This window comes from Drosophila melanogaster, chromosome 3L (genome assembly GCF_000001215.4).
Source record: "Drosophila melanogaster chromosome 3L".
Classification (NCBI taxonomy): domain Eukaryota; kingdom Metazoa; phylum Arthropoda; class Insecta; order Diptera; family Drosophilidae; genus Drosophila; species Drosophila melanogaster.
Genome location: NT_037436.4, coordinates 20,186,703 through 20,212,459, shown reverse-complemented (window position 1 = coordinate 20,212,459; position 25,757 = coordinate 20,186,703). Strand labels below are relative to the sequence as shown.

Sequence of the window (25,757 nt, the reverse complement as noted above, 5' to 3'; positions counted from 1 at the left end):
ACTATTCCAGCGTTTCTCAGATGTTCGAGAACCGTCAATGGCGCTGAGATCTTGGAGATCTTGGCGTGACATATGCAATTCCCTTATCAATCCGATGCGATACCACCGCCACCACAGGAGTCTGTTCTTCTGCGAAATAGGCAATTCCGATGTTATTGCCGTGTAATTTACATGCGGCCCCGCTATCGTACATCAGTAAATCAAAAATCGAAGAACGAAAAATCAGCGCTATCTTGGAGTTCTGATTGAGATAGCGTGTGCATTTTGGAAATTGTTTTTCGCCGAACAAAACCGAGCAGAATGGCCTTTGCATATTTAAGAGCTCCAGCCTCCGAAGGTGCAGTATCATTTGAGTTGTGAGTGCCGCCAAGATCGCAGCGGGGCGTTCGAGAAACCAGGATACAAGTTAACCAAAGGATATAAAACATGAATAGAGGTAAACTAAAGTGGGACGCCAGCTGAACATTGACAGTGATGGATTTCGTTTGAAAGAATTGCTCTTTAAAAATGTACATATAAATTAAATTCAAACATTAAGTTTTTAAGTTGATAGGGCTTTCTGGCAGAAGGGTAATTTTCGTACCAGCTATCGTAGTTTAAATTTAAAAATTGACTCACATGTTTGGGGTTAATAAATGGTAAAGCACACTGGATATGCCATCCTGTTCCTGACACAATGTTCCCACGATTTTCGATTTTACTTGCAGCTAGCGGTGTCCTGTCGCTGCTGTTTGTGGCCAGCGCCCTGGGCGGCGTGATCGAGGACTTTGAATACCTATCGGTGGCCGAGATGTGCGACCTGCTGCCGCAGGAGACAAGCTTCCTGCGACCGAATACCTGCGACAACTGGGTGCGGTGCGCCAGCAACTACAGCGTGCTGGAGCAGGGCGGCTGTGCCGCAGGACTCAACTACAACAAGGAGCTAGGCCGCTGCATCCTGGCATCCTCCAGCGCCGCGGTGTGTCCCTATGCCGACAGCATTGCGGACAAGGCCACGAACCTGTGCGCCAACGAAACGGAAGGCGCCTTCATCGTGGATCCCAGCAGCAGCGATTGTCGCGGCTACATCTTGTGCAAGTCGCACAAGCAGATCAAGGCCAACTGTCCCAACGAGCTGATCTTCCATCCCGTATCGAGGTCTTGCGTGTACGAAAAGCAGTACCGTTGCCCCATCAGCCAGACGAAGAAGACCAGTCCCGCCTGCCGATCCCTGCCGAACAACACCCGTCTGGCCGATCCCGTCCACTGTGACCAGTACTACGAGTGCGTCAGCGAGGTCTTGCACAGCCGAGCCTGTCCAGTGGCCAGTGCCTACGATGCTAATCTCGGCTACTGCGTGGATGTGGCTGAGGTGTCCTGCTACGAGAGTGCCGCCCTGCCGGAACCGGAAAACACCTTCTGCCTGGACAGTGCCACCGGATCCGCTCGCGTTGGCTACTTTGCCGACGACGAGTCCTGCTCCCACTACTATATCTGTGGCAGCCCCGTCGCCGGCAAGCACGACACGGAGCCCAAGCACCTGAGCTGTCCACTTGGCCAGTACTTCGACTTCGAGAAGCTCTCGTGCCGCGACAGACTTAACGTACGCTGCCAGCTGGACAGGTGTGTGGGCACCAACATCACCTACGTAAACGTCGCCGGCGATTGCCAGAGCTATGGACGTTGCTCCGGCGGAGTGACCGTCAGCCTGGGCCAGTGCCCAACGGGCTACTACTTCGACGAGCGCAACCAGGGATGCACACAGACCAACTACCACAACATCGCATGTTCCGTGTAGGCTGTCCCAGAAGATCGCATCCTTACCACAATCCTTACCAAATCGCATCCAATTTAAATATCCAATAAATCGATCCAATTCATGGTGGAGGTCAAATGCATTGCTTGAAAGGAATTCATGTACTTTGTGGTGGGAAGTGTTAAGTTTTATGACATTCATCCATTTACTTTTTACCATGGAAATGGGTCTACAAATATTAGCTTCTCGAAAAATGTCCAATAAATGTGTTACTCCATTGAAACCTGAAATGTATATATATATAGTTTATCCATTGCATTTGGCTCTATTGTAGTTTTATTCCCTTTCCATTCGAATTTTACCGTCTGCTTCCTCTTTATAGAAGATGTTACCCTAACCTTGAACAATAAAATATGAATTGGTATAAATAATGCTAGAGAAATACTATGATTTTTTGGACTGATTTTTGAACTACATTGGCGGAAATGTTCATTAGCGAAACGAAGTTGGCGTGATAAAATTCTTCTGGCAACCCTTTTGATATCAAAACTGCGCCACACAACGATTCATATTTGGCAATCTGTTTTCGTGACACTTGCAGTGCCCAAAAAATTATCAGTTTTAATTAAAATTGTACCCCAGTGGAGGGTTCGGAGAATTTCAAACCGATTCCAGATAGTCCAGATAATGAATTCGCTACTCGGAGCTGCCGCGATCGCTTATTTCCGTGTTGGCCATCAGGCGAGCAAGAAGTATCCAACGCCCAAGGGTCGTTTTTGTCTATCACTAATTAAATTCAACTATTAGGGTCGATGTTACCCATTAGGTCCACAAATATTGTATGAGTGTGAAATGCAAATGAAATGCATCGACGCGCTTTCGTTCTCCATAGAAATCAATTATGTCCACTTTAAGAAGGAAGTTATACAAGTCCACAGGGCGGATGATTGATTTGTATGTAGGAAAGGTCAAGTATTCAAATGACAAACGGGGCAACTTTGCAGCCTCGCTATAATGTATTAGTATTTATTGATCATAACAAATAACGATAACAAATTCCGAAAAACTCAATAATATAAGTTATCTTGTTATGACACCTCATAGACATATGTACATGTACATATATGGTGCCTAATGAATAAAGTGGTTTGAATAATCAACTTTGTAGTACGATAACTTCGTACTTTTCCATTCAAATCTCCTATTGCAGTTGTTAAAAACGGTGATATCACCCATGTATGGGCCATGAATGGGATCCAATGGCTACCTCCCTGGTACTTTCCCATCGCCAAATTTCCAAGTGGTGTTCTTGAGTATGACATCACGGTTTCACGTTACCGAGTGTCTTGCTCGGCAATCGATTCAAGGAAATCTTGGCCCAGAGGTGATCTGGTAACTTAATCGTTATTGCGCCTGATTACACCACTTATATTTATTGTATCGGCGTCGAAAAAACAAACTGTCTAATTAAAACTGATTGCGTACGTCGCTCACGAGACCAAAATATTGCTGATAGTGCCATTCATCAGCCGACGTTTTCTGGCAGGCGGGATAAGATTATATTATGGCTCGGATGGTTCACAAATGAGTCAACTTTTAATCGTACAACTAAGCTTTTCGAAATAATCTTTTTATACCTAAATACATTTGAAAATTCAGATGTTTGTATTGTGATCAATTCCACGAAATCTAAACAAAGAGCTGATCTATAATTTGTATGGGACTTGGGCCTGATAACAGCACTACTTATACTTATGAGGAGCTGCTCACGACACCGGGACCGCAATGGTGGTGCTAGTGATGGTGCTGCTGGTGGTGGTGGTGGTGCCACTTGGAACTTGGGACCCGGTGGTTGCCTCCGATATCTGACAGGCGGTATATGATATGACCTGGGTGGTGCACCGTTGGGTTATTTCGTCGAAGTACTCGTCCTGCGGACAAGTTCCTTGGCCAATGACGATGCCATCCTGGCAGATCGAGTAGCCCCTGCAGCCATCATCCGACTCGTTGGCCAGCTGAATGGTGGAATTGCCCAAGCCCACGCATCGATCGTAGCCGCATTTCACCTTGGATCGCGGGACACAGGCTCCGCCATCGGTGGCCAGGAAAAATCTTCCATCGGAGCAGACGCCATGCTCCAGCGAGAACTCTCCATTGCCCAAATCCTTGCAGTAGTAGTAGCCATTGCAGGTCTTGTTATCCGATATAAATCCACCCGTCTCTGGACATACACCCTTCTTGCTAATATCTGGCACTGGGACGAAGTCACACTCCACATTCTGCGGATAATCGCACTGGGCCGTGGAGGCCTTGAAGTAGAAGGTGCCCGGACAGGTTCCATTGATCACCTGGCCATCCCAGCACAACTGATAGCCATTGCAGTTGTCCGTGTCCTTGACGAAGACCCCATCCGGCAAGATGTTGCAATAGCTATCCGGGTCCATTTTATTCGAGCACGGAAAATCGCGGATGCAGTCCTGCGTTCCCGAATTGAAATTCATCCCAGTGTTGCACACTCCGTGCGTCCCCTTGCCATCCTTGCAATAGTAATAACCATTGCAGGAGTACGGATCAGCCGCGAATCCGGTGGGCAGAGCAGCGCACGGATCACTGGACAGACACTTGATACTACTGGAACTCAGGCATTTCTGGCTCTCCCGGTCGTAGAAGAGTCCAGTCGCACAGCTACCACTCACAGGGCTCCCATCGATGCACTGAATCCACGCGTTGCACGCCCGAGGATCGTTCATCTTGGTTCCGTTGACCACCAAGCTACATATTAGAGTTGCATTGAAGGTCAGGGCGCCTGATATCGTGGGGATCATGATGAGTCCGGAAATGAAGGCGAGCTTTGTGTCTGTTTTGCATAAAAGGGTATAAGTACGATATTCGAAATAAGTTGCAAGTGAAGTATGCTTTCAATTTCGATTTAAATTGCATATTTTTTTTTCAATAAATGTTTGAGTTTTCGTTATGAACTTCTTGAGCCTAAGTCTACGGTTTTCTATATTTATATCTGTCTATGAAATGGTAATTCTTCTCGAAACAACAATATAGTTACTTCGATGGATATCTGCTAGTGCCAGAGATACTCACCCATCTCGAGTTCAGCAAACTTTTAGTATTCCAAAGATACAAGTACCTCTTAACGGCTAACGAGGAAAAGAACGTCTAACTGGATGCCATCCAAGTTCGCCAATAAATACAAATCGAAAGACAATGCTTATGCCCTCGCTACTTTTGGGTTTTCCGAAAGGTCTGTAAATTTTGGAAGCTCTAAGTTAGTCTAGAACTGTCTTCAGTGGCTAAAATGGACGCATGACGTATTCATATTTCACTTTTATCAGATTCGGTTAAATCCAAATTTGACAAGTGATAAACTTGGCCAACGCCGGTGCGCAGTTCATTTAAAACCCAATTTGTTTTTATTTTTGTCAACTTGTGCGGTCATACCTTTGGTTTTTTGGTAGTATTCGTTGTCGAATTCGTATCCGCTTGTTTATAATTACTATCTTTAGATTGGGTCTAATTTAATTTATTACACATATAGTAATTAACTTTATTTCAAAATCAAATGTTATTATGTTTATCGCCTGCGATCTGCTGACTCAGGTGCACACGACATTATGCTATTAATAGTCCACGATGACCGATTCTTACTGACATACATACTTATTGAGATTACTGTTTAAAATTATACATTATTGTGAAATTATTTACGATTAAACTAACTTTATGAAATAATCTGCCGATCGTCGGTTTTAATTGTACCTGATAGTCGTAGAGTAAATGAGTGTACAGAGTGTTCGTTGAAAGGAAAGATACTATTGTATAAGAATATAGAAGATTGATGTGAAAATTACTTGGTGTATAGGTATGCTACAACAAGTAAACCACATATAAAAAATCTAGTGTCCTTGAACTCCCTTCAAATGAGTACTGAGTATCTTAAAGTCGAGGAACTACACTAGCTTACTTGTTTTTTTAAAGTCAATTGGGCTTTACCACATAAGTCCAACTTTTCTGTTCCGATAGTAACAAATATGTCTAGGAATCGCCACAATTAGTCAATATTATTAAAAACAAAGTGTGTGGGTTTTGCCATATAATATGTAGGTAATTTTAAGCTAATTTAGATTACTCTAATCTCATTTCGTTTAATTGATTTGTTTGAAAAAAAAAATAGAAAGGACCATATTTGGAGAACTTCTTGATATGGTACTACTTGAATTATATAATTCGGTAAAAAACTCATTCAAATTTAATCAAGTATATACATTTGGTTAAACAATTATAACAATTATAAAGTCGTTAGCTTTAAAATGCGAACTCTGTTATAAGTTTAGAGCACGATGTAATTCTTTATTGCTCTTTTATTTACACATTAACTTTTTAATATTCCAATTATAGAAACGCAGTCTAAAAAATACATTTGAGTTAATAAAAAGAACCCAAATTTCTATCCGTCTGAGTTCTGGGAAAGTTCTTATCCCCACAAAAACTTTGTTGACTTGTCAAAATGGCCATCGATCATGCAAAAATGGTTCGTTGGCTTCGCTTGCGATACATCACAAAATGGGTTCCTGAGCTGAAGGGTCGTCGATCAACTTGGACAGCCCAGCGGATCGAAGATAACTCCTGGCTGGACTGCAAATAAAAGCCCAGGAAGTCCATCAACCAGAAACAGTATTCAACTAGGAGCCACCAAAAGAAGAAGCAAATAATGGGTGGGTATCGCATATAAAAGTTCGAAACAGGAAAAATTGGAACATCATATGAATATATTCAACGCTTCCAGGTGGACAAAAAGCAACCATCCTCGCTGCCGTGGCGCTGGTGATCGCCTGTGCCGCTCCAGCAATAGCCGATGTGAATGTCACCGCCTTGTGCCTGCTGGTCAGCAATGGGAACTACGTGGCCAGCCAGTCGGACTGCTCGACCTACTACCAGTGCCAGGGATCCTCGTTCACGGCCATGTCCTGTCCCCAGGGCTACTACTTCGACAAGAATGCCCAGCAGTGCACGGGCACTGTGCCGAGCACCTGCACCAGCAACTCCGATCCCTGTCTGGGCAAGGCGGTGGGATCCTTCGCGGCATCCAGTTCGTCCTGCGGCGGCTACTACTACTGCGGAGCCTCCGGCGCTGTGAGGGGCAATTGTCCTGCCGGCGAGAACTTCAATCCCACCACAATGGCCTGTGTGTACAAGAACAACTATCCATGCAGCGAGTCCGCCGGTGATGGCTCCACTGTGTCGGTCGCCCTCAACCTATGCAATCTTGTCAAGAATGGCTTTTACTTTGGAAGCCCTTCCGACTGCAGTGGCTGGAACTTCTGCCAGGACAACGTTCTGCACTCGGGATCCTGCGAAGATGGTCTAGTATTCAATGTGCAGGCCAGCAACTGCGGCTACAAGATGGCCTCATCCTGCGCCCAGGTCACCAATGATCCATCCCTGACCGGAGTGTCTGCTCCGACCACATGCTCCTCGTCGGGAGCAACGATCGCAGCCACCGCGTGCAACCAGTACTACCTGTGCTCCGCCGGCAACTATCAGCTGATGACCTGCCCCTCGGGATACTACTATGATACCATCTCGAAGGCGTGTGTGACCAGGATGGAAGCGAGGAACGACTGCGACAGATGTGTGGGCACCACTGCGACCTTTGTAAACGCCTACTCGGCAACCAATTGCTCTGATTACCTATACTGCGTGAACGGCGTTCAGAAGGCCGTGGAGAGCTGCCCCACCAACTACTACTTCAACGAGAACCTCGGATCCTGCGTAAACGGGTTGGAGCCCAAGTTCCTCTGCTGCAATCCCACGCAAAGCGATGGAACTTCGACGTCTTCCTCTGGTTCGACTTCCTCGGGCTCGACTTCCTCCGGATCGACTTCCTCTGGGTCAACTTCCTCCGGCTCGACTTCCTCTGGCTCGACTTCCTCGGGCTCGACTTCCTCTGGCTCGACTTCCTCGGGCTCGACTTCCTCCGGCTCGACTTCCTCTGGAACTTCATCCACAACCTCTACTGGAACAAGTTCAGACAAAAAATAATTTAAATAGCATTTATGCCAAAAATAATAAATACAAATCAAGTTTGGCAACTCAATTAAAAGTATCCACCCAAGTTATTCGCACAGTAATAGGGTATATGAAGTAAAGTGTTCTAAAAAGGATATATATTCTTAATTCGGATAGGAAATCGGCAAATAAAAGAGCTAAAATGCCCAAAAAACTGTCACCAAATGCGACAAGAATAAAGGAAAATTTCCATCGACGTACAGAAGATCCAAGGAAATACCATCAACACTTTATTGACCCCATATGGCAGGGCAATAAAGCCGAAATTAAAGATTGCCTGAGCGAAAAGTTTTTCATCGCCAAACAAGTTTTACTGGGCAGCGTCAACGCCATACAAAAGCGATAAGAGTCCATTCAATTTAAGGTGTAGCTGTTAAAGTTACATAATATACATACATTATACATATAACAAATTTAAACCATTTGCTAGAAAAAGTTCTTATTTAAATGAATAGCATTAATTAGGGTAAAATATTATATTATTTTTAAGAAAGGGTCGTTTTCTATTGCACAACATTATCCCGATTAAAAGACCTTGATTTGATTAATCTTACAACACTATCGAATGAAAACCCCACTTTTCAGTTATTGTACAACACTAGGCTTAACTACACGATGTTTTACTTTCCAAGGTAGACCTACACCATTGATAAGGATGTGGCTGCGTCAGTTGTTTGTTTTTTTTTTTTTTTTTTATTATTAAGTTGCGGAACAGATAGAAATAATGACAGATAAAGAGCTACTTAGTGGTTAATACAACTATACTTTAATTAAAATCGGTTAAATAACACCCCGAAAAGATGTTCAGCGTCTATCTGGTGGAATAAATAAAAAATGGAACAATGTTTCACTGTCTATAATTCCTGAGAATAGCTGGGCTTATCTACATTCAATTTACGATCTCGATGGCCAAGTTCGAATCGTAGACCTATAAAAACCAGGCAATGGGAAAACTCCACCATCAGTCTTCGACAACCTTTCATTGGCCGATACAAGTGGTATTCGATCCCCAACAGCGGCAAAAAGTATTACCAACTAACGATGACAGGCAAGTGTTTCGCATGGGATATGATCTGTGGTCTATGGTCGAATAAACACCAGGAGTTTCGCTAATTGATTTGCGTGATTTCTGGCTTGCAGGCAAACTTCTACTGGCCACGATCCTGTGCCTAATGGGCGGCCAAGCCTTGGGCGATGCGATTCTGGAAGGAAACTACAACGTTACGGCCGTCTGCACGGCGGTTAAGGTCGGAACGCAGCTGGGCAGCATCGAATCCTGCCAGACGTACTACGTCTGCCAGTCCACCGGACCCGTGCAGTCCTCGTGCCAATCAGGCTACTCGTACGACTACAAGAGATCCTCCTGCTATCCAAGCAGCGAGGTGGACTGCTATTGGGGCGTTGAGAATCCCTGTGCTGGCAAGAATAACACCTGGGTGCCAAACACTGCCGTTTGTGGTGGATGGTTCTACTGCCTTGAGGGCAAGTCGGCGGGCTCCGGAAACTGCCCGGTGAACCAGAAATTCGATACCACCACACTCGCCTGCGTTTATGGAACCTGCTCCAACACTCAAGGTACTAATGAAACCGTGCTAGAATCACTATGCGATGTCGTGCCACCTGGCCAATATTTCGGCGATACTGAGAGCTGCTCCACCTGGCACTACTGCGAGTCCACCTCCACCGGACTCGTTTTGCAGTCGGGTAAATGCTCTGCAAACAATCAAACTGTGAGTTACCAATTGCAAACCTACTAAATCCCTGCCTAGATCCCAAAAGACATGACAAGTCCGTTAACCAAATCTTTACAATTTCTTACATCCTTGATATGAAATCCAATCATATGGAAAGTTAACGAACTTTCATAGGCACCTCGATCATACTGGACAATTACCTGCATCCTTTAGTGAATGTGATTTACTTCTTTCCGCAGGCATACAACGTGCTCGCCAATCAATGTACCTACGAAAGTGCCTCCGTCTGCAGCCGTGTGACCAACATTCCGCTGAGCGATGCCGCAGTTTCCTGCTCCACGAACGGTGCCAAGTCAGCCGATCCCAAGGTGTGTGGCACCTATTATGTGTGCACGAACGGCAAAAATGTGGCCACCTACTGCCCCACTGGCGACTACTACGACGACAGTTTAGGGTACTGTGTGTCCCGCCAGGTCGCCACTCCGGTGGCGGGATGCAATCGATGCCAGTATGCTACGTCGACGTTTGTAAACGCCGTCGATTCGAATAACTGCTCCACCTACTACTATTGCAACAGCCAGGGCGAGGCCACTTTGAACACCTGCCCGGCCGATACATTCTTCGATGAGTCACGTCAGGGATGCAAGTCCGACGACGACCTGTCCACATATGTGCCATTGAACGGAGCCTGCAAAGGAGCCACCGCCGAAGGATCAGAAGAAACCGATAATAGTACGACCGATGCCGAATAAGCCCAATTATCGTGAAGGGCTTTCAGGTTGGAACTCAACGGAACAGGAGTAACTGACAACGCGACCCTATGTATTTACCACTTAGTATTCAGTATCTAATAAATGCAATAAAAGCTATGTTCGCAAGCAAATCGTGGTGATTTTCCTTACCCAACAAGATGTGAGAAATTCAAAAGGAGATACCTTTTGCAGCATCTGAATATTCTATTCTTCATGATAAGTTCGAGGTTTTTCTGGGCTCAAACCAATGCTTCCTAGGAAATCATCTAAAATTATTGAAATAACAGCTGATCTGGCTGTAGAAAGTGTATTACTTCATGTACATCGTTCGAAACTGGTTGATTAGGATATATTTAGATGACTGGTATTTTTAGAAGTGAGCATATCGCGCGCATCACTTCACTGAATGATATCTAAAAACTCAAACATTGCGATCTGCGCAGAATGCAAACACAAGTTTTCGATTAGCTCTTACAAATGGGTGTGGCCCATTTGAACGACCTTATAAAAGGGTCGGTCGTGAATCGGCCGAACCATTAACATAGGTAGTTTGGAGTCGCAAAGAACCGTTATCAGAAGTAAAGGGCACTATTAACTACAATGCAATGCTCCTGGGCATATGTCCTGGCATTGAGCATCTGCTTCCAGTTGGGAGCCGGTCACGCTGTGGACCAAAGTTGGGAACTGCCCAAAGTTCGACATACTGTGGGTCACCTCAGCCATGTGAGTATTGAAATATAAACTTAATCATTTTTTTTTTTTTGCCATCTCAAAAAGAATTGTACTTTGAACGAAATCCATTCGTTCTAATTCGCAGTAGAAGGCTCTTAGACAAAATTCCTACTTTCAGATCTGCTTGGGACGTCAAGAGGGCGATTTGGTGCCACATCCGTTGGATTGTAATGGATATTTCTCCTGCTCGCGTGTGCCCACTCTACTCTACTGCGACCAGGGCCTTCAGTTCGACGAGAACCGTGCGATATGCGATCTGCCGGAGAATACCAACTGTCGTCCCGTAGCCACTGGCACTGTGGAATCCGCAAATGGCCTGGCGGATAACTCCGAGCTCAACTGGTGGCCACACAAGCCGAAGCCCGTCTTTGTGGCCGTCGATGTGACCAGTGGTCAGCCGGTTAATCCCATGGAGAAGTACGATCCGGAGCATATCGAGTGCCGTCACTATGGAGCCTACTTCCTGCCGCACCCCAGAAATTGTGGACTGTACTTCATCTGCGCCTACGGCCATCTACATCGTCATCAGTGTGGGCGTGGCACTGCTTGGAATTTCGAGAAATCCGAGTGCCAGTTGAGTGATCAGGCAATTTGCTATGGGGAATCGCAGATTTCCGAGCCGCATACGGATGTGGAAACCACAATGAAAGTTCCCACAGCCAACAGTGAAGGTGCAGTAACCGTTTGCTATATCGTCGGATCGAGTGAGTACACCACCCTGCAGCAATTCCTTACGAGTCCAGAGATCACCGAGTTGCCTCCTGTGACACCACCATCTCCACCTCGAGCCGAAGCCAACGCCTTGACCTGCCCATCCACCAAGCAGAGCTACATGTCCCATCCGGAGGATTGCAGCAAGTACTATATCTGCATCGGAGGAATGCCAGTGCTCACATCCTGCCCCAAAGGACTCTTCTGGGATCAGAAGTCCGGATTTTGCGAGATGGAAAAGAATGTCAAGTGCTTCCAAAAGTGATTAATAAACAAGGGGCTCTTTTATTTTGCAATACAGCAAGCACACTGAATTGTATAAAAATTTGTTGACATATTACTAACATTTTCAATCAGGCAATACTTGTATCCATTAAAGAACTGTGGCCATCGTTAGTCTTTGCCATAGAACCGATCTCCTCTTAGTAGTTTCTGGGCTCTCCTTCTCAATGATATTAGTTTTCCAGGGATAGTTTATAACTCCGCTTGCAATTCGATCCCAAATTGTGACGATATTTGACTCTATCGATTTCTCATCTGCCGGGCTTACATCACCTAAGATCCTTTCCAATTTGCAGATTAGCAGCAATGAAAAGATCAAGTAAAATGAAAATCCATTTCCTCTGGATGCTCGCATTTTGATACAGCGATGATCTCTAACTGATCTTTGATTTTATCTTCTACTCGTAGTCGCATGTCGAAATTCATTATCTTATCAATAGAAACGTTTAAAGACTTTTGAAAATGACTTTACAACAGATACAGAAGACGGTGGATAAGATAGCAAGCGTTATTTGGTTTTTGCCTAAAAGTTAGCTATATATTTCGCAAGATTCGGTAAAAGCTCGATTTGTGTAATTTAACAGTAAAGAAATATATTTTAAGACTTCCATTACCGAATTATGCTGCTCCGCCTAATTTATAAGACTTCAATCCGAATCCGCACAAAAACTGTATTTATAAGATACAAAGTGTTAACACATAGTAAAAATTGGTAAATAATAAATTCTCATTAAAAATTCAACTTTCGGAGCTTTTATATAACTGTTGGTATTTGCCAAACGTGGACTTATCCAAAGCTATGAAACTTATAACATCAATAACTTCTATTAATCTATTTAAAAATTATGATTCAACCTTCTAACCCTTTTGAAATAAGATCATATAATAATTCAAAATATAAGGTAGGTCAAGGCAATAGATTGCCGTATCGTTTTTCGGGCTGAACTTTATTTAAAAACTCATAGATGATGTCATCCAATCGGCATACGAACTTTGAAAGATTGTCCCTGATCTCGTCGCCCGTTGATCCGTTCGTTCATTCATAAATTATCCAAAACCATGTTGTTCAGCTTGATTATGTTGCAAATACACATATGTACACTGTATGTACATTCATATGTACATATGTATGTGTTCGGTGCTCATAAACGTTTGTGCGATATGTTTGTCTAATTTAAATTTAGCTTCTAAGGCGGTCGGGCTCAATTAGGGCTGCTTTTTGGCTTGAAGCTAATCGACGTGCCGTCCAGTAATTAATTCAGACAAACTCGTTGGTTGGAGTCGCGTGACTCATTATAAATCGCAAAATGGCAAAGTGAAAAAATCTTTTTGGGGTTCTGGGCAAAGTAAATTCAGGAAAGTTTTTTAGGGATATACATGTGTGTGTTTGTGCTTAATTTAACATTTAAAATGCAAACAAACTGCGCTAATCAGCTCAATCGATGAGATCGATGCCCTGGTTAATAAAGAAATTGTTGTTTGGTGAAATGATTGATTTATGGTATAAATGTTAATTAGTTACAAGGCCTCCGCTTGCCTATTTAGCCTTGAACTTTGCACATAACTGAAGATACATATATACATACATATGTACATATGTATGCGAATTTATGAGGGATGACCTCAATTATCTTTGAGCCGGAAGATAAACATTTAGAACCTTGAACTTGCTAAAGGTAGTACTATTAGCCTAGAAATTTTACGACATTCAATCTTTGGTTTTAAAGCATTTCGGAAGATTACAATGCAATTGCATTGATTGTAATCCACAACAACACTTCTTGCTTTCAAGCTAACGGCGCAAATTTAAATTTCCATTTCAGTCCAACTTCGTTTCTGATGTGTCACTCTCTTCCGGCTCTTAATTTAGTCTTGAGTCTTAAACGATTGCTTAATTTATTTCTAAGTTCGTAAAGACATCTGTTAATTATTATTAAGGTAGCACACTACTGATACCCTTTAATAGCTGTTAATAGCTTATTTTTGATACTCTGCCTGCAGCACGAGTATCAGCTGATGGTGCGCGGCAACATACACACACACACGCACGCACGAAGTTGAAGAGAGCGGTTAGGTGAACTAACTTAGTTCCTCTCTTTCCCGCTCTCTTTGCGCCAACGAGATTAAGCTTTTTGTACCGGCGATCGCTTCAGCTTTTTCAGTTGAAAACAAGTCACCCGCGAGCGGTGTTCTTTTTGCGCGCCGTTCTGCGAATAGTTTTATTTTGATTTTAGCCCAACTTAATTCGTTCCATGCGACTTTTCCTTTTCGCGAGCGGTAGTGACGTCGCCGTTTTTTGGACAATTGCGCACATATTAAAATCGCGAAGAAATAGGGGTTGTTGTTATTGTTGTTTGGCCGGAGACACGCGTCGCTTTTCCGCGTGTCTTTTATTTTTGTGGATCAGCGGCCACCTGAAAGGCGCCATTTGAAAAGCCAACAGCTGTGAGGCAAAAAAAAAACAAATATATGCATATACGTACATATATATTCAAGTGCAAAAAGCTGGCGTTGCTAATAGAAATAAATAAATATAAAAGGCAGAATAAACGTGCAAAGCGGTGCGTAAGTGTGTGTGTTTTATGTATTGCGCAAGCAAAAGAGAGCGCGTTCTGTGTGTGTGCGTGCGTACCTGAAAATATACATATAACTTAACTTGATTATTTTCAGTTTTGTTAGCAACAACAACAAAGAAACCGCTCGCTGAATAAGTCTAATTTGAAGTGCATTTCCTTTGTGATTGAAAAGATCGCTCCAAACTCCAAAAATCGAAATCGAGCAAGGCCATACGTATATATACTGATATATACGCATATATACACATTTATTCGTGTGGATTCAGAGCGCAAGCGTCGCGTCGCCATGCAAATGTTAATGAAAAACACAAACCCCTAAAAATCGACTTATCAGCTTAAAAAACATCACTAGATTGTCACTCAAAATAAAACACTATTAAAAAACCAACAAATCAGCAAAGAGCAAGGAAATCAGGCAAGTTCCTTAAAAATAATGCAGTTTATACGTACATATGTAAATATAGCGAAGAGCGACCTTCGTCACGAAACTAATTTAACTTAAAAACTGATAAGACCACTTGATTCGCCAACTCTTCCTCTTCGCGATTCGCCCTCTCCTTCTCGCGCAGTATCAGCTGCGATCCAAAACAGTGGACGGGGACGTTCCGACATTGCATACCCTGCAGTAAGCTATAAACTTCCTGCAGACTTGCTTTAAATGTATTGCTAAAGTGATACTCTTAATTCGGGAATTCTTGATTTTGTTGGTGTCCACTATCAACACCCTTTTTTTTTTTCTTATAATTGTTTGCTAACTGCTAATTATGAATCGACCGGAAACGAACCATCAGAAACATACAATAAAGAATTTATGTTGGTTTTTATAAAAGTGGTTATTCTTTTGCTTACTGTTTAGTTCCGATTCTATACAACCTTTTAAATAACATTATTATGACACTCCTCTTTGTATTTATGTTTTCATAAGCAAAGGTGCGATTCAGTCTAAAGGTGTTCCCATTTTCAATTTTCTTTAAAATTGTTTGTTATAGGTAGTGTGTGTGCTATGTTTCACAAAAGTAGCCAAATACATTTTTTGACGAATTTGTGAAGTTAATGGATTTAAACGACGTGCAAGCTCAAACCTGTCGAATTGCACGGCAACTTTCCAAAGTTCATGTTACTAAACTTTCGAGAAAGGACATTTGAATTAAAATGTTTTATCTTTGGGCCTAGTAATTACAAGTTATACATATATATTTAACGCATTCTGTACAGACCGCTTTTGTGAAAAGAGCTCTTTCTGCGAATCATTCATTTTATCATTCGTATGTACAGTTGTGTTGTTGAGATACCATTCGAACTAACCTAGTACACCTAATACACACTCTATGTCTGTCAGATAAAGAGCTGTACACGTGCTGGAGATGGCATATCTGTCGTTATCAAAGGCGGCTAATCTAACGAGTACGTGCGGAGGCTACGAGCTTCGCTTGGATTTATGTAACATTCAAAGATCCAAAATCAGGGGGCTGGGGACAGTTTTCACTATCCAGCTTTCGTTATCAAATGGTGCTGCACAATGCACCGAGAAATATTTTGTACTCATCCATTTGGTGGCGTAATTGGCTTTGGGGCCGAACCACTCGGTTCGATTCGTTTCACAACCGGTTTGGGTTCCTGCAGTTAACACTCATCTCAAACTGAAAGCGGCATCGGGGGTACACCTCACAGGAACTCCATGCACCCAGCCATCAATCACCTATACAGTCTAGCTTTTATAACTCGAACCAAACTGAAGCTTGAGTGGTTTGTCGAAGATCTTGAGTCCACAGAATCGCTTTACAGGAAGATATCAGGAAATTCCAAAAGCTAGAGAACATTGTCATTCATCATTCCACCAAATAAAATGTATTTCATATTTTTCGATAGTTCAAGCTAGGGAAGCTTGCCTGTACGCGTATGTGCACTCGGACAACAATGCGTTGTCAATGAAAGCCGCAAACTGGTTTTGGCCTAGGAGAAGCAACGCAAACGGTAGTGCAAAGTTTGCTAAGGAAAACGATGTGATCTCGAGCAACATATACCCAGAGTGTCTTAGGTATCGCGGTATTAATTACCATAGTAAACAAAAAGAATCGCGCCAGAAGGGCACCCAAAATAATATTTACAAATTTTGTTTTCAGCTACATGATAACTTAACGCGTTGCTCACTATTCAATTTCAGGCAGCTCATGTATAACCGAATAATAATAATAACATATAATGTTACCTTACCATCACGTGTTCAGCAAAGTTGCTTAGGCAAAGCAATAATTATGTTGATTCTGTTGCTAAAATGATATAATTGGTTATTCATAATGGTTGTATGACAATTATCTGCACTTTCGAGTACCATCTTTTTCCAAGTGCCACCAAGTGTGTGCAACTCTCTCGTTCCGCTATCATATCAATTGTTTGCAAGGTAAATTTGATCAGTCAATTGAAAAGTTGAGTCTGCACTCATAATGGGGTTTGGTCCACCCCGAGGTGGACTCTTCGCACCGCAGCGATTGGCATGTGGTAACGCAATACTCGATCGGAGAGACAAATAACTCGAACTAGCGTCGAACGAGAATCAATACCAAGTGAATCATAGCATCAAATCTGGTTAGTGCTCCTCCGCTCACAATGAAATTTGAAATCGCCAACGGAGCACAACCGACATCGATATCCGTATCGAAAAGCTGATCAAGTGCAAGTGCAAGGGCAGAAATGATTTCGAAACAATTGACAGGACAGTGAAGACTCGGTTAAAATTAACCTCAACAACGCTGGCGGCTAATTGAAGCTTCGCAGGAGGAACTCGCATCTTCATGGCGATCAGCGTTTGAGGGTACTGAGTGTTATTGATATTCTGATCAGGGCTTCCCGTGCGGTTACGATCATTGAAGTGTGCGGTTGCTCAAATCCTACACCGAAAGTAAATCCAAATGGCAAAATATTGGTTGATCAGAACAGAGAGTATAGGCGTGTTAAAGTTATCTGTACACGGAAAATTATATCAATATTTAGAAATGTAATGAAATATGGAAATATGGTTTCGTACGCACCTCTGGTTTCTTCCGGTGTAACACTGGCTACAGACAGACGTAGAGAACAAATATTTCAGTCATTTCTGTTGTTTTGTACCAAAGCTGGCGCAATATATTTTCGCAGACGGATTCATAAGCCATTCAGTTCACGTTCCGCCATGAATGTTAAGTTACAATGGTCAACACAATTTAAAACAGCCCATTTGCAGCTGACGAGCTATTCAGTGTTAGGAGCAAAGAGGTCTCAATGACACGACCACATCACTATCATGGCTGCTTGGACTTTTTGCTTAAAAGTTATTAACAACTGTGAAGAATCGTAGATACATGCGCTTTTGAAAAGGCCCAGAAAATGAGACATACGGTCACGTAAGCAGCTAATCAGTTTTAAAACAAAATGTATCAAAGCATTGCAATTACTCACTAGTGTGCAATAACTTTGTTGATAGTTGGGTAATATGTGTAAGTAATTGTAATAAAACTACTACTATAACTGCCGAAATGCGCCGCATCTATCAACTGATTAAGAAAATACACGAAAATAATAATGAAGTGGATAATATCAAATGATTGATTTCCTTTTATATCGCTGGCTGTTGATAGCAATGCAAACGAATCGGCTCGTTCTTCGAGAGTTTTGTTTGTTGTTTGTGGATCTCTTTAGGATATAATTAACTTCGACTTATTGTATGTACATATATGTTTTATATAAAAATCCAACATTTTGGGTAACTTAAAGTCGCAATATAATTCTAGAACTTGTTTCCCAATTCAGCTCCCAGCTCAAACATAATTGGCCTCGACTACTAGAAACGAATCGCACTAGCTGTGAGTCATGGAGTACAATTTTTGTTTGCTTTCGGGAAGTTCTACTGAAGTGGCAATGACATTGATAAAGACAAGGGTACAAGTGAATAAATATTAATGGGTTGATAAGATCGTTCTTTTAACACATGCGAAGCAATAGATGATGTTTCTCCATAAAAATGTCACAAGAAGTCTTCAAATGATAACGACATAATTGGACGATTACAAAAAACATTGATTTGAGAGTGGACAATGGAGTGTAACTCGCATTCGGGCAAGTCATCCAACTATAAATACGGATTACTGTGCCGAATAAACCCACACCACTCCACGAAAAGACTGCCCTGGGCAATGCAATCTCTCGGATACGTATGGCCGATGGGAACGGAACCAAAACAATCTGCCAGAGCCCCGACCAAAATGGCAACCCAACCGACGGGAACTTATACAAGTGCGTTCGTCTGGGCTTTTTTGGTTCGAAATCTTATCACAACACGTTGGCTGTCGACTGTTGTTTTTGAGCTTTGCTGGAAATAAAAATTGCTGGCGATAACATTTAGGCAATTCCACTGCTGTGTCCCTCTTTTCTGGCCCGGTTCAGTTCTCCGGGAGCAGCTAGCTCATCCCGTCCACATATGTCAGTCGTTCGAGTGTCAGTCGTAAATTGGAATTGTGTCGAATAGTGGAGATGGACTTCTGATGCCGCTCGCTGCCAGTATCTCCAAGTGTTGGCTTTGTATCTTTGGCTATATGGGCCACGTAGTTACCAGTGCATGTACGGCAAGAATGCACTCAGAGAAAATTATCGAAAGTATTCCAGAAAACTGATCTCGAAGAATATGGAGTACTATATTATATGCATATCTTGATAATTCTAAATGTTCCATTCCAAGTTTCTGAATATAAATCTTCTGCTGTAAGATGGAAGCCCATTTGCTCAATGATTTGTTTGGAGTATGTAAGATCAATTAAATATTGTCATATTATAACGAATTGGAACGAGTGCTTACGATATTCAATCGAATATTGATTTGTGACGAGAACGAAGCATTATTACATAGAACTCGTACAAGTAGAGTGAAGTTTCACTTGTGCGATATCCACTGTACGAGATAATGGCTCCTCCAACTCAAACTGATACTAACCCATACAAACGCTTGATATATGCCAGCATTTTCGCTCTTTTTTTTGCCGTATTGGGTCGTGTTTATCAATGTAACGATTCGCAGCCATCCTATGGCGATGATAAATGGACAGAATGCACTTGTCCAGCGCTTTCGATTTGGTACCCTGCCCTTTTCCGATACTGCTGGGGTCACTGTCATTTCGAATGGGGAAAATGTCAGAGTCGATTGATCGCAGACCAGTCAAATACTTTCAGTTTTATGGACTGCATGACAGATGGGAAATGTGTTTTGCGAACTTTAAGATACCAATCTGTGCAGAATGAAAATATTATATTTTCCAAATCGATTGTCAGAAATTAGTAACATTAGTAAAATGTAGAGCCACATTAGTCTGAGCTTCTCTTCTTTATTCTCTCGTAAAACACAAGTGTTGAAATAAGTGTTGGACACAGATTTTCGTGTTATTAGGAAATCCAATTTGGAAATCCAATATTATCCAATATTAGGAAATCCAACCGCAGGTTGCCAAAGTAGTGAGTTTAGGCGTACTGATAGCAAGCCGAATAATAGCAATAAAAACCAATCGGCTACGAGTTAGTCGATTTTTAATCAGTCTATTAATGCCTGTGTTTACTCTTTCCATTTTTTGCAGGGGTTTAAAGTCCGTTGGCCTGGGAATGTATTCCAGCAAGGAGACAAAGAGCGCGGCAAAAGCGCTAAAAAAGACGAAAAAAGTTAACAAAAAGCAGCAGGAATCGTTGTCAAATGGTAACAAAGTGAAATCAACGCCGAATGCCAAGAATATCCAACCGAATAATAACAACAAACAAACCAACTTCAACAACAATAATAGCAGTAACAATAACAACAACAACAACAACAACAACAACAACAACAACAACAACAACAACAACAACAACAACAATAATAGCAGTATAGTGTCCAATAACAATAGCAAGAATAATACGTTGCCAATTAACGTGGCCCAGAAAACCAAACAACACTTTGAGGCGGAAAAGAGGATCCAGAGTATATCAATGGGCGCCACCACATTGCCGGGCTACGAAAATGTGCCCAAAATGGAGCGATCCAATAGCTTCTTACGCACCAAGCTGAATAAACTGATTAACCACCTGACGGGCAGCAAGGAGAATCTGTCGAGGACCGACAGCGATGGGGACTCCAGCCGCACACCGTACATATTCACCCGAAGTCGTTCGATGATCCAGATGAGACGACCGAATCGCCGCAGTTTCATCGAGCCCCAGCTGGAGCAACTGAGCGAGGAGACGGAGAAATCGGGGGATCTCACCTCACCGACATCGCCGCGGAAGACATCGGTGGCCGATCTGCAGGCCAGTTCGCCGGTGCTCCTGCGAAGGAGTGAGCTCAGCTCATCGGTGAGGACTCCAAAACGTCGACAATCCGCACAGCCCTTCACGTCGACTCCTTTGGAGGAGGTGCAGTCGCCGGCCCAACGGAAGGGCTCACTGATGTCGCTCAATCAAACGGAACCCGCCAATCCCCAGCTTAATTTCCAAAAGAGACGATCCAACACGCTGATTGCCTCCTTCAAGAGCACCTTCAGTGGATTCACTGGCAGTGGGAGCGGAGCCGAGAAAAAGGAGAAGATGAATCCCAAATGGAGTGCCTCGTTGCAATCCCTGCAGGCTATCGATAATATGGTTAGCTACGCCAACATGTCCTTCATCGACTACGACAAGTTCAATGGCTACGAGAAGCAACTGGAGCGCCAGCAATCGCTGATGAGTCTGGCGGAACAGCCGGTGACCATCGCCACCCAGCTGCCGCTGCCGCCTTCGGCGCTGGCCCACTCGCATTCGCCCTCTCCGCTGGGCGACAACTCGCGCACCTCCGTCCACCTTGGCTCATCTATGGATGAGTCGGTCAGGACGGTGGTGATGCGCCGCAGGAGGAGCAAGACCTCGTTGGAGGGCAGAAGCAAGACCTCGCTGGAGGGTAGGAGCAGCATGGCCAGCCTGAACAGTGCCTTCAATTTGGACACCGCCTACGAGCACAATCTGGACCGCGTACATAATGTCTATCGAGAGAGCTTGGACTCGCGAACCCTGGATCTGCTGAATCAGCGCACGCGGAACTCCTTCATCCATGATCAGGCGGTGCTCTTCGATGCCCTCAATCTGGAGGACGGCTCGGTGGACCTGCGGTGCCTCTTCCGTATGACGGGCGTTTGGAGGAGCAGAAGCATGCGGCAGCAGCAGCAGCAGCGGGAACGGGATGCAGTGGACGGGCGGGGGAAGCCAGGAAAACAGGTGAGTTGAGCTCAGCTCTTGTTAATTTATACGCAAGATTTGATCTTATTGAAAGATTTTAAAAAAGATGATCATATTCAAATATTATAAGTTCTTCAGTTGCAAAGTTAAGGGTGACTAACCTTTTTTTTTTATTTATTTATACACCATATGCATTTACGTAATGTGTGTAGTTTTGACTGTACCGTTTAATCTTTGACTCATTGCCATAAAGACTTCTGCGTATAGCTGACCGATAAATATAGGGCTTTATTCCGATTTATCAATGCTTCGTTGAACGCTTTCGATTTGCACCGGAAGTTGCAGTTTCATGGTTCCAGAGGAGGTTCGTCTTGAAGCGTCATCGATTTGGTTGAACAACTCATGAACTCTGTTCTCAGCAAAGAAATGAGTGATATATACCAAATTCTGCGAATCGTCTGACATTTTTCCTGTGTGCATCAGTTCCTAAACAATTAGTTTAGTTTTCCATCAAGTTCTTTAAAAGAATATTAGGTTCTTGGAGAGCAATAGGTTCTCTAGTACTAGTACTAAAAACAAATGAAATATCTCACCAATTACAATATATCAGTATCAGATCGCTTGGAATATGAAATTTCGATTGGGTGTTAGTTTAAAGTCGAAAAGTTTAGTCAACAAATCTAAGTTGTCGTTTTTTGACAAAAATTAGCAAAATGCTTACGTATGATGTATGATATATATAAATAATCTTTCATTAATTGCAATGATATCAGAAAAAAAGAAACTGAGCAACACGATCAATGGGTTCTGATGGTAATTAGTTGATTTAGGTTACAATTGATACTTACTAGTAAGTGGCATTCCATTGCATCCCCTTAATTAGTTCCCAAATGCACAAAAACTTTTATCCGTGGCGTGGTCTTAACTATTTGTATTTGCCAATTTAAGGATGTTAAACGTGAATGAAAATTGTAAACAGTTAGTGTATAGTACAGCGACAATTGACCCTTACGAACGTATAGTTGATAATTGATTGCGGATAATAACTAATTTGCACTTAAATCGATCTATGTATAAAGACAAATGTGGATGGTGTTTATTCGGCGGCTGCGATTGGTATCCCCACTATTCAGTTTCTACTGCGTGTAGTCGGTGTCGCCCTTCGAATAGTGTATGCAAGCCAACACGGTGTCCAGCAGGTACAGTGCGCCCTCGATAACGCACAGCGAGCCCATGGCAATGCCCACTTGACGCTCCGAGTTCACATACAGGAATCCCTCGTCGGACATGTAACCCTTCCAGTAGTGGAGTGCCACTCCGCCCACGGCGATCCACATGATGCAGCCAACCACGTTCATGATGGTGTCGCACAGCTCTCTGAAAAACGGAAAGCCATTGAAAACAAACAGTTGTGAGTTGAGAGTGTGGAATTAAGGGCGGAAAATACAAGAAAAGGAATAAGATGCGGGTCAAAGTTCAGCTATAATCAATATCGGCATTCAACATACCCCTTATGTTTGGTTGTGCCGAAGGCAAAGGCAATGGTGTGGCATCCAGTGTAAATCAAGAATCCAACCATGACGCCTGAGGCTACGATTTCCGCATCGGCGCTCTTCTCCTCGTTTAAGTTCCACGTGCCGCCGATGCCCAGGAATTCGCCACCATCGCCCCAACGGTACAAGAAGATGATCACCAGATTGATGATCTGCGAAAAAGGAGCGCACAGGAGAGCAATTAAATGAGGTCACAATTGGGAATGGGAATGAATGAATCACTTCTTGGCCACGCCTCGCCTTGCCGTACAACTCGGCGTATGAGTAACATTGCTAATACGCCAGGACTGATAAAACGCGCGCTTATCTATCAGCCGAGTTATTGCGACCACAAACAGGCTATTGCTCAATAGGAAGGGACCAAAGAAGCCCAAAACTTACCAGCTTCAGGGCCTTGATGAAAATAGAGCCTACAGTCTCCACGGACACCATTTCGCACTAGATATGCTGATTGCTCTTATCGCTGAGCTGGAATTTGGGCAAATGCTTTAGTTCACAGAGGGGTTTCTCCCAGTCAAGGGGCACTCACAATCTTTTCTGTAATTTTCACGCGGAAACTACAGCGAAATGATTCGTTTTCGTATCGTTGTCGTTCGTCGACTAAACTGAAAAATATCACTGAAAGGCAACCAACCAACCTGTCGCGCCCAGTTCGTCGTGTCGCCAAGAATTTGTAGCTTTTGCAATCAGAGCATACACGGTCAGCGATAAGATAAGATAGGGCTCACGATAACAGGTGCCGTTCGAAATGGGTTACTAATTCGTTGACGGTTCAACATGTTCAGGCTCCGAAGCCCAATGAAACCCAGATGCGCATGCGCCAGCCCCACCCGCGTATCTTATCAAAACGGCCTTATCGCAGCTCTGTCGCCTTACATCGCGATATATCAGGTGCTCCGATTTGCCGCTTTCCACAGCATTGTTACACATTATTCATGGCGGCCACAAAGCCACAAAACGGGGAAACATACCCGCGGCTCTGAGAGACCGGAAACAATTATTCTTGCGTCATCGATGTATTTCTGAAATACTTTCGTGGTGACCCATTCCCATTCCCACTGATAAAGCTCCCGGTGGTGCATCCCTCGAACAGATTAAAAATTCACTGACCTTGTCACGATTCCGATGATCGATAGCCCAGTGGATTCCAGCTACTGATTAAAAAGTCTCAGACACACAAAAAGTCACTGGAACCTAATCTGCATTTCAATTATCACAACCCTAGCACAATAATCGTGGCTGTAGGTGGCCCATGTTCGAGATTTCGAATCAATTGGAAGAGCACAATGCAAAATGATAGGAGCAATTGGGGAGCAAAAAAGCAACTTGCGGTTGATGTGGGGTTCCTCGATTTACATATTGCCTATTTATCACAGTAAAATGGTGTATAAAAATACAACTCTTGGATGAATGGTGCGTTTTAAGAACACTGTGTAACATGAAAAGCAAACAATTTTCAGGTCACGAAGAAAAGAAAGAACTTAGTTAGAAATAGTTACAGTCCCTTGTTTCTAAATTCAATGTTTAAAAACTAATTGAAAATGGATGCATATGGTTTTTGGACAAATGAATAATTGCATAAGTTTGGAGGGCGTGGGAAATTAACTATACTGCACATTTGGCACCTCGTGCCCTGTGTTTTGTATTTAAGGCCGACATTAAAATGTGCTTGTATAAATCATAAGTTCAGAACATGGAACAAACATGAGATCACACCTCATCAAGGGTTTTTTTTATGACCCGCATTGAGTAGCAAGTATACACACTGATATTCATGAGTACTATATATAAACAAGTATTATTTACGCTGTGCCGAGGGTATTATTGGATTTCATTTCAGAAAATTTAATTTTAGCATACAACTAACTTTCCAACCTAAGCTTTTCAAAATAAATATGTTGTTTTAGCGGAAATTGTCTCTTTTGTATACAAGTTTTTAAAATGTGATTAAACGTGCTTGAATGCCTTAAGAATAGTATTTGCTTAGGGAAAACAAGTAATTGAATAAGATTTATTTAATTAAAGGTAATAAAATTAAATTTGAGCAAGGTACATGGATACTGATTTATTTACATAGATCTGCTTTCCATTTTAAATGCAAGTTGTCTGATGCCTGGATAAGCAAAGGAATATCTTCCCAAATCAAGGCCAAAGGTTGTCGAGTTCTTTGTTTTCGTTCCCCCATTGCGAATGCCGCTCAGCACCGCGGATTCTTCCCCACTTCTCAAATCCCCATGTGGAGTCCCAGAAAGCAAGCGACGTTAAATTTGGAATTTGTCTCCTCTGCATTTGGTTTGTTGCGATGAATCATCAAGCATTCAGAGAGGTGGGGAAAAATCGGCGTCAGAACAACAAAAACCGGCATGCAACTTACACCAACACAAGTGCAGTTCTCGTGTGGTGGCCTCTCTTAATTAAGTAAGAAGAGAATAAAGAGCGAA

The 25,757-nt window shown here is 43.0% G+C and overlaps 8 protein-coding genes and 1 non-coding gene across 18 annotated transcripts in view; 6 read left to right on the top strand and 3 right to left on the bottom strand.

Moving 5' to 3' along the window:
* Window positions 1-337: 337 nt before the first annotated feature.
* CG7017 (uncharacterized protein) lies at window positions 338-2,168 on the top strand. 2 transcript variants are annotated; one of them, NM_001275166.2, is made up of 2 exons: window positions 338-436; window positions 708-2,168. In NM_001275166.2, the coding sequence occupies exons 1-2, from the start codon at window positions 427-429 to the stop codon at window positions 1,775-1,777; spliced, it is 1,080 nt and encodes a 359-aa protein (NP_001262095.1). In that variant the 5' UTR covers window positions 338-426; the 3' UTR covers window positions 1,778-2,168. The 2 variants fall into 2 exon arrangements, with proteins under 2 accessions (NP_001262095.1, NP_649190.1); NM_140933.3 differs by having other exon boundaries at window positions 708-2,022.
* A 691-nt stretch (window positions 2,169-2,859) lies between these two features.
* CG6996 (uncharacterized protein) lies at window positions 2,860-4,926 on the bottom strand. 2 transcript variants are annotated; one of them, NM_001275165.1, is made up of 2 exons: window positions 4,832-4,926; window positions 2,860-4,592 (listed from the first exon to the last, which is right to left on the bottom strand). In NM_001275165.1, exons 1-2 carry the CDS (start codon window positions 4,833-4,835, stop codon window positions 3,502-3,504), a joined length of 1,095 nt encoding a protein of 364 aa, NP_001262094.1. In that variant the 5' UTR covers window positions 4,836-4,926; the 3' UTR covers window positions 2,860-3,501. The 2 variants fall into 2 exon arrangements, with proteins under 2 accessions (NP_001262094.1, NP_649189.2); NM_140932.3 differs by having other exon boundaries at window positions 3,311-4,592.
* asRNA:CR32224 (antisense RNA:CR32224) lies at window positions 3,659-4,594 on the top strand. Its single transcript, NR_133282.1, has one exon.
* Window positions 4,927-6,413: 1,487 nt separating the features above from the next.
* Window positions 6,414-8,151, top strand: CG7290 (uncharacterized protein). Of its 2 annotated transcripts, none has more exons than NM_001275164.1 (2): window positions 6,414-6,462; window positions 6,534-8,151. In NM_001275164.1, the coding sequence occupies exons 1-2, from the start codon at window positions 6,459-6,461 to the stop codon at window positions 7,787-7,789; spliced, it is 1,260 nt and encodes a 419-aa protein (NP_001262093.1). In that variant the 5' UTR covers window positions 6,414-6,458; the 3' UTR covers window positions 7,790-8,151. The 2 variants fall into 2 exon arrangements, with proteins under 2 accessions (NP_001262093.1, NP_649188.1); NM_140931.3 differs by having other exon boundaries at window positions 6,534-7,842.
* A 621-nt stretch (window positions 8,152-8,772) lies between these two features.
* On the top strand, window positions 8,773-10,390 carry CG7298 (uncharacterized protein). Its single transcript, NM_140930.5, has 3 exons — window positions 8,773-8,864; window positions 8,957-9,546; window positions 9,750-10,390. The coding sequence occupies exons 1-3, from the start codon at window positions 8,858-8,860 to the stop codon at window positions 10,260-10,262; spliced, it is 1,110 nt and encodes a 369-aa protein (NP_649187.3). The 5' UTR covers window positions 8,773-8,857; the 3' UTR covers window positions 10,263-10,390.
* Window positions 10,391-10,821: 431 nt separating this feature from the next.
* On the top strand, window positions 10,822-12,017 carry obst-F (obstructor-F). Its single transcript, NM_140929.1, has 2 exons — window positions 10,822-10,985; window positions 11,113-12,017. The coding sequence occupies exons 1-2, from the start codon at window positions 10,863-10,865 to the stop codon at window positions 11,968-11,970; spliced, it is 981 nt and encodes a 326-aa protein (NP_649186.1). The 5' UTR covers window positions 10,822-10,862; the 3' UTR covers window positions 11,971-12,017.
* CG42833 (uncharacterized protein) lies at window positions 11,973-12,367 on the bottom strand. The gene has a single exon (NM_001202209.2). The coding sequence runs from the start codon at window positions 12,340-12,342 to the stop codon at window positions 12,079-12,081; it is 264 nt and encodes an 87-aa protein (NP_001189138.1). The 5' UTR covers window positions 12,343-12,367; the 3' UTR covers window positions 11,973-12,078.
* Window positions 12,368-14,142: 1,775 nt separating this feature from the next.
* CG42674 (uncharacterized protein) overlaps window positions 14,143-25,757 on the top strand; it is a 48,704-nt gene continuing 37,089 nt past the window's right edge. For 4 of the 6 annotated variants that reach the window (NM_001202208.2, NM_001144513.3, NM_001144512.3 and 1 more), the window contains exons 1-2: window positions 14,143-14,978; window positions 20,161-21,802. In NM_001202208.2, the coding sequence (NP_001189137.1) occupies window positions 20,186-21,802 (1,617 nt within the window). In that variant the 5' untranslated portion in view covers window positions 14,143-14,978; window positions 20,161-20,185. The remainder of the gene's footprint in view (window positions 14,979-20,160; window positions 21,803-25,757) is intronic. The other 2 variants (NM_001275161.1, NM_001144514.3) reach the window with 1 other exon arrangement.
* Window positions 22,681-23,938, bottom strand: Ssk (Snakeskin). 2 transcript variants are annotated; one of them, NM_140927.5, is made up of 4 exons: window positions 23,846-23,938; window positions 23,698-23,784; window positions 23,272-23,468; window positions 22,681-23,140 (listed from the first exon to the last, which is right to left on the bottom strand). In NM_140927.5, exons 2-4 carry the CDS (start codon window positions 23,746-23,748, stop codon window positions 22,900-22,902), a joined length of 489 nt encoding a protein of 162 aa, NP_649184.1. In that variant the 5' UTR covers window positions 23,749-23,784; window positions 23,846-23,938; the 3' UTR covers window positions 22,681-22,899. The 2 variants fall into 2 exon arrangements, with proteins under 2 accessions (NP_649184.1, NP_730487.1); NM_168831.3 differs by having other exon boundaries at window positions 23,698-23,938.

Bases quoted from the DNA above. Each gene is read 5' to 3' on its own strand.
- CG7298 (NM_140930.5), top strand. The intron at 9,547-9,749 runs GTGAGTTACCAA...TTCTTTCCGCAG, and splicing joins GCTCTGCAAACAATCAAACT to GCATACAACGTGCTCGCCAA.
- CG42833 (NM_001202209.2), bottom strand. From the start codon at position 12,342: ATGCGAGCATCCAGAGGAAATGGATTTTCATTTTACTTGATCTTTTCA.
- obst-F (NM_140929.1), top strand. From the start codon at position 10,863: ATGCAATGCTCCTGGGCATATGTCCTGGCATTGAGCATCTGCTTCCAG. The intron at 10,986-11,112 runs GTGAGTATTGAA...TCCTACTTTCAG, and splicing joins CTGTGGGTCACCTCAGCCAT to ATCTGCTTGGGACGTCAAGA.
- Ssk (NM_168831.3), bottom strand. From the start codon at position 23,748: ATGGTGTCCGTGGAGACTGTAGGCTCTATTTTCATCAAGGCCCTGAAG. The intron at 23,469-23,697 runs GTAAGTTTTGGG...CCTTTTTCGCAG, and splicing joins TCATCAAGGCCCTGAAGCTG to ATCATCAATCTGGTGATCAT. The intron at 23,141-23,271 runs GTATGTTGAATG...TCCGTTTTTCAG, and splicing joins GGCACAACCAAACATAAGGG to AGAGCTGTGCGACACCATCA.